We start from the raw sequence: 5,532 nt of genomic DNA, 5'->3' as shown, positions 1-5,532 counted from the left end.
AAAAAAAAAAAAAAAAAAAAAAAAAAAAAAAACTCACGATGTCCGCCGAATCAGCTAGCCAAATTCCAAAGGGACAGGTGAGTATACCAAGATTTCTTATGGGGTTTTTTTGAAAAAAAAGGAATTCAATATTTGGGTAGGTAGATTATATTTAGGGTTCTTATCTGTGGTTTCTGTGAATTTGGATTATTTCGAATCTTGGCTCGAAGTTTTTTAGATTTAATTCTTTCAAGTTTTGGTTGTTGTGTTTTTTTTTTTCAGGTTGATCTGCTAGATTTTATTGACTGGTCTGGTGTTGAATGTCTGAACCAAAGCTCAAGTCACTCTTTGCCCAATGCTCTCAAACAGGTTCTTCTCTTTTTTATAGTTCTTCTCTGTCTGTATACAAGTTTGTGTTTTGTCTGAGTTCTTGAATCTGCTTGTGTTTATTATATCTACAGATACTTGTTTGGTAGTTCATGTATTAATTGTTATCTAGTATTAATTTTATGAGATTAGGTATAGATGATTGAGTACAAACTTGGATTTTTATGAAGTTTATATTATTGCGTGCGAGCCTGATATAAAATTATAGCTTTTGACTTTTTTAATAACTGATTCTGTTGGTTCTTTAATGACCTGAGAATGAATGATTTAACATTGTTGTTCGTGTAGGGATATAGAGAAGATGAAGGTTTGAACTTAGAGAGTGATGCTGATGAGCAGCTTTTGATCTATATTCCTTTTAACCAAGTTATCAAACTACATTCCTTTGCTATCAAAGGCCCTGAAGAGGAAGGTAAAATCGATGTTCTATATTTAAAGCATATGTAGATGTTCATTACTTTTAGTCTTGTCTACAAGTACTTCTTGTTGCTGAACTGGAGACGGGAATTAGATTTGTGGGGGTGTTTCTTGCTAGTTGGTAAGATTTACCTGATTTTTGTCTTTTAATTATTCTTCAGGTCCTAAAACTGTAAAGTTCTTCTCAAACAAAGAGCACATGTGCTTCAGGTAATGTCAATTGTTTCTTACGTGCATCTATCTAACAATTTGATTATCACGATAAAAGCTCAAGACTCTCATGGGTCTATTAAACTATACAGCAATGTCAACGATTTTCCTCCAAGCGACACTGCTGAACTAACTGAAGAAAACCTTAAGGTAAGATATTTCTGAAATCTAAACTCTTTATTTATTTGGTGACATGTTCTGGTGATGTATCTGTCTTGACACCTCTGTTCAAATCCATTTACAGGGAAAACCGGTTGTCCTTAAATATGTTAAGTTTCAGAATGTTCGTAGGTAAGGTTTTTACTTTTTACTGTGCTCTGTGTATATATAATGCTACTAAGCGAAATCACAGATTGTTCTAACCTTATTATATATATTTGATTCAAGCTTGACGATCTTCATTGAAGACAACCAATCGGGTTCTGAGGTCACAAAGGTTCAAAAGATTGCTCTCTATGGTTCAACGTAAGTCTCTGACATCTTTTTTTGTCCAAGTTTGTTATAAATATGACCTGCCTCCAGAGTATATTGGGCCTAAGCTGTTCATATTTCTGGTATTTTTTAAGTTGCAAAGTATTGGGCACTTAAACAATTATGTACAAATCAACAGGGTGGAGACGACTGATATGAAGGGATTGAAAAAGATTGAAGATCACTGAGCAAACAACAAAAGTGGTTTGATCATATGATCACATATCAATTTGATTTCTAGTGTTCTACTGTGGTTTCTATCTTTTTCAATTACTTCTTTTTTCAAGTTTTTAAATTAAAATAGACCAGAACTTGCGATTGCCTATTTGCAGAGGACTGCAAAACGAATGATATGTTCAATAAACAGTTTGAAAGTTCCTCTTGCAAATTATAAACAGTTTGGTAGGACTCAACTTCTCTCTTCATGTGTTTTTCTATTCTTGTCTGTATTACTGATAATTATATTTAGAGGGACAAAAAAAATACATAATTTTACGAAGCAATAACAAAAGTCAAAAGTAAAATTTGATTGATGATAGAACTGGGCATCAAATCTTAACAAATAGTGGAAAGGGATAAGATCGTGATACTAGTACTATCTTTCCACTTTAATCTCTGCACGACCACCTTTTCAACCGTATAACCTCGTACGTGACAAAACAACATTCTCAGTCAATCTTCCCATGAACTTTCACACATTTCCAAAATCTTTGTTTATTTCCATAAATGTAAAGATAGTAGTACGATTGTATTCTTTCCGTAGCGCATTGATCAGCATTCTCACGTATCTTCGTCCGGATAGTAAAAGAAACAATTCTTTGACGTCTCGATGTAGACCAAGTGCCGGTCCAATGTTTTTAGATTTTTTGGATGCCCTTATGCACTACTAAATAATTGGGCCTTTTTGTTAATGTAAATTTTCTTAACAACTATTCGCCCAAAAAAAAGTGCTTAACAATGTCAGGCCCGAATGACCCATTTTTCTGTTTTTGTTTTGGGCTATATCGTTTTTACCCTTTTTGGCCTTTTGGGCCTTGCAAACCCTAGCTATTTATTTACTTAGTGAAACACACTATTTAGGGTTCTCCGGAGTAGAGAGAAAGAATGACAATACAAACGATGGCGGCGATCGGAGGAGCTACGGCGGCTGGTCAGCTCTCGGAGAAAGAAGCTGATATTCAGATTATGTTATCAGCCGATGTTCACCTTGGTACCAAAAACTGCAATTATCAGATGGATCGTTACGTCTTCAATAGACGCAACGACGGTAACACTCTCATCTTTCTTCCAAACTTCATTGTGCACATAATTGTATATATAGACGCAACGTTTCCACGTTTATCTATTCTGTATTGATCTCGTACCTTTCGACTTGATAGTTTCTCCATTTTCCATAGTTTTTGGGTATGTAAATCGAGAAACCAATCTCACCTAGACCTTTGCTTGGGTTTGACGTTAAGCTTCTGTATTCATCGGGTCTTTTGATGTTTTGAGCTCTTTTGGCTATTGTTTGTTTCTAAAGTTTCGATTTTTTATTTCTCAGGTATTTACATTATCAACCTAGGAAAGACACGGGATAAGCTTCAGATGGCTGCTAGGGTTATTGTAGCAATTGAAAACCCAAAAGACATTATTGTTCAATCAGCTAGGCCTTATGGGCAAAGAGCTGTCTTGAAGTTTGCTCAGTACACTGGTGCTACTGCTATTGCTGGAAGACACACTCCTGGTACCTTCACTAACCAGATGCAGACTTCTTTCAGTGAGCCAAGGTTGTTGATTCTCACCGACCCAAGAACCGACCATCAGGTAAAATTGATTTGTTTATAACTTCTCTGTTTTTAATCAAGTTTGTAGGTTTAGGTTTAGGTTTTGCTAATGCTGTTTTGTTTTGTGTTGCCAGCCAGTTAAAGGAAGGTGCTTTGGGAAACATTCCAACCATTGCCTTCTGTGACACGGATTCTCCAATGGGGTTCGTAGACATTGGTATTCCTGCTAACAACAAGGGAAAACACAGCATTGGTTGCTTGTTCTGGCTTTTGGCTCGTATGGTTCTCCAAATGCGTGGAACCATTCGTCCAGCTCAGAAATGGGATGTCATGGTAAAGTCGAGTATCCATATCTTTTTAGAGTTCTCTTTCCAACAACACCTAACAAAATCTTGACTTGTTTATGTTGGTGTAGGTGGATCTGTTTTTCTACAGGGAGCCTGAAGAAGCAAAGGAAGAAGGGGATGAGGAAGCTGCACTACAGACTGATTTTAGGTTGCCTGCTCCAGAATATGAAATGGTTGGTGGAGACCAATGGACCACTGCTCAAAACCCTGACGGCGCATGGCCTGGTGAAGCCCAACAGCCGATTTCAGCTGCACCTGCAGTTGGCGCTTAGTAATTCTTGATAGTTTAGCTCAAACTCGATATAGACATGATTTTTTTGTTCTTAGTGAGAATTGGAGAGGATTAGGATTTAGGACCATATTGGTTTCTGTTTTACTTTTCTTGCTTCGTTGTCTCTTGAGAAATAGAGACCATTAGTATTATTAGGTGCCTTTTTGCCGGTATTTCCAAGTTATTTTACTTCAGTTTTTTTTCATTATATTGAACTATTGATGATGAATCTTCTACTATATTAAAAGTTGTTTTTTTCAACTCATGCAAAAAAAAAAAATCAATGTATGATTCTCCTTACAATGAATTGAAATGTAAAATCGTGCATTACTTCATGATCAGATATCAGTATATTTATAGTGAGGTGAGGTCTAATGTCGTCACATTAAATTAGACCCAATCAATGTAATTAATGTGCTGTGTTTTCCAACAGTGGTTTTTTCCTTTTCTTAATGTTGTCAATGGTCGGCCGTTAATATTACCACCGATTGCGACATTTTACCTTATCAGTCAAAGCTTAAACCGGAAACCAATTTCACATTTACTTCCATTTTTTTTTGGTTTTACACTTTAGTCTTTACAAAATGGCCTTCTTTCTATGATGATGCCAAAGTCGAACGATGGATGAAGCGAAGGTTCGTGACTGAGTCTTGTATAAAACTAATCTTTATTTTGATATGTTTGACCTTTATTATTTCTTATATGATCATTTACTAATATATTTTCTGTCGAAAAAATATTTAGATTAGCTAGCTATTAGAGCATTTTCAATGATATTCTATTTTTTACTTTATAATAGAAATCCTCTATAATAGGGGTGAGTTTTACTCCAACCCACTCTAACTCACTTCTATTTTCATCTCTAAAAGAAAGATTGATATTTTTTCCTCTATTTATAGAGAACCCTATTTTTTCCTACAAAAAGTACCTCTATATATAAAGGAAAAAATAGCAATTTTTATTTTAGAGGTGAGTTGGTGTAAAACTCACCTCTATTATAAAGATCTCTATTATAGAAGAAAAAAATAGGGAAAAAGATTAAAGATGGTCTTAACTATTTATAATTTACTAATGATTTATCAAGAATGTAACTCATCATGATAATCACCAGAAATCAAATAATCGGGCAATAAAAACTTTCGATTTAATCCCATAATCTAAAAATAATGAGAATAGGTTAGTTAATCATTCACTTTTCTCGAAGATATCAAATTACTTAGCGTTGTTTAATGACTTGCATGTGATTGGGTAATAGAGGCTTGGTTGGCTAAGCAACCAACGACATATATTATAGTACATTATAATAACCAAAAAGTGGAATATAATAGTGAAAGATTTAACTTTGTTAGCCGAAAGTGAAACGGTATCTAAGTATGCGTGTATGAACTCACCCATTAATTACTTAACCGTGTTCCAAAATTTCTAACCAAAAGAATTTAAATAAACTATGCTTTTCATCATCACATTTTTGCAGTCTTACAGTTCATGGTTCACATGCTAACACCATCCTTAAAGATTAAACTACTCTAATTGTCATATATGATGATGCGAAGTTGCGAACTATAAAGAGCACTTTAGAGGGTTATTAACTTATTATACATTATAGAGAGTTATTATTAATAATTTTCTTCTGGAGCGAAAGAAACCCTAATGCAATATCTTTTTTTTTTTTTTTTTTTTTTTT

General features: G+C 34.5%; 2 protein-coding genes across 2 annotated transcripts; both read left to right on the top strand.

The window, feature by feature from the left end:
- Positions 7-1,887, top strand: LOC104764108 (PITH domain-containing protein At3g04780). Its single transcript, XM_010487560.1, has 8 exons — positions 7-77; positions 262-348; positions 655-778; positions 945-993; positions 1,086-1,143; positions 1,238-1,284; positions 1,381-1,458; positions 1,604-1,887. The coding sequence occupies exons 1-8, from the start codon at positions 39-41 to the stop codon at positions 1,650-1,652; spliced, it is 531 nt and encodes a 176-aa protein (XP_010485862.1). The 5' UTR covers positions 7-38; the 3' UTR covers positions 1,653-1,887.
- Positions 2,569-4,081, top strand: LOC104764107 (40S ribosomal protein Sa-2-like). The gene is made up of 4 exons (XM_010487559.2): positions 2,569-2,731; positions 3,008-3,270; positions 3,369-3,563; positions 3,646-4,081. Exons 1-4 carry the CDS (start codon positions 2,569-2,571, stop codon positions 3,847-3,849), a joined length of 825 nt encoding a protein of 274 aa, XP_010485861.1. The 3' UTR covers positions 3,850-4,081.

This window comes from Camelina sativa, chromosome 19 (assembly GCF_000633955.1).
Source record: "Camelina sativa cultivar DH55 chromosome 19, Cs, whole genome shotgun sequence".
Taxonomy (NCBI): domain Eukaryota; kingdom Viridiplantae; phylum Streptophyta; class Magnoliopsida; order Brassicales; family Brassicaceae; genus Camelina; species Camelina sativa.
Note: the sequence above shows the minus strand (reverse complement) of the source record. Positions and strands in the feature narration are given on the sequence as shown.

Excerpts from the sequence above, each read along its gene's own strand:
- LOC104764108 (XM_010487560.1), top strand. The coding sequence starts at position 39 with ATGTCCGCCGAATCAGCTAGCCAAATTCCAAAGGGACAG. Across the intron at positions 78-261 it reads GCCAAATTCCAAAGGGACAG|GTTGATCTGCTAGATTTTAT; the intron begins GTGAGTATACCA and ends TTTTTTTTTCAG. Across the intron at positions 349-654 it reads TGCCCAATGCTCTCAAACAG|GGATATAGAGAAGATGAAGG; the intron begins GTTCTTCTCTTT and ends TTGTTCGTGTAG.
- LOC104764107 (XM_010487559.2), top strand. The coding sequence starts at position 2,569 with ATGACAATACAAACGATGGCGGCGATCGGAGGAGCTACGGCGGCTGGT. Across the intron at positions 2,732-3,007 it reads CTTCAATAGACGCAACGACG|GTATTTACATTATCAACCTA; the intron begins GTAACACTCTCA and ends TTTATTTCTCAG. Across the intron at positions 3,564-3,645 it reads CTCAGAAATGGGATGTCATG|GTGGATCTGTTTTTCTACAG; the intron begins GTAAAGTCGAGT and ends ATGTTGGTGTAG.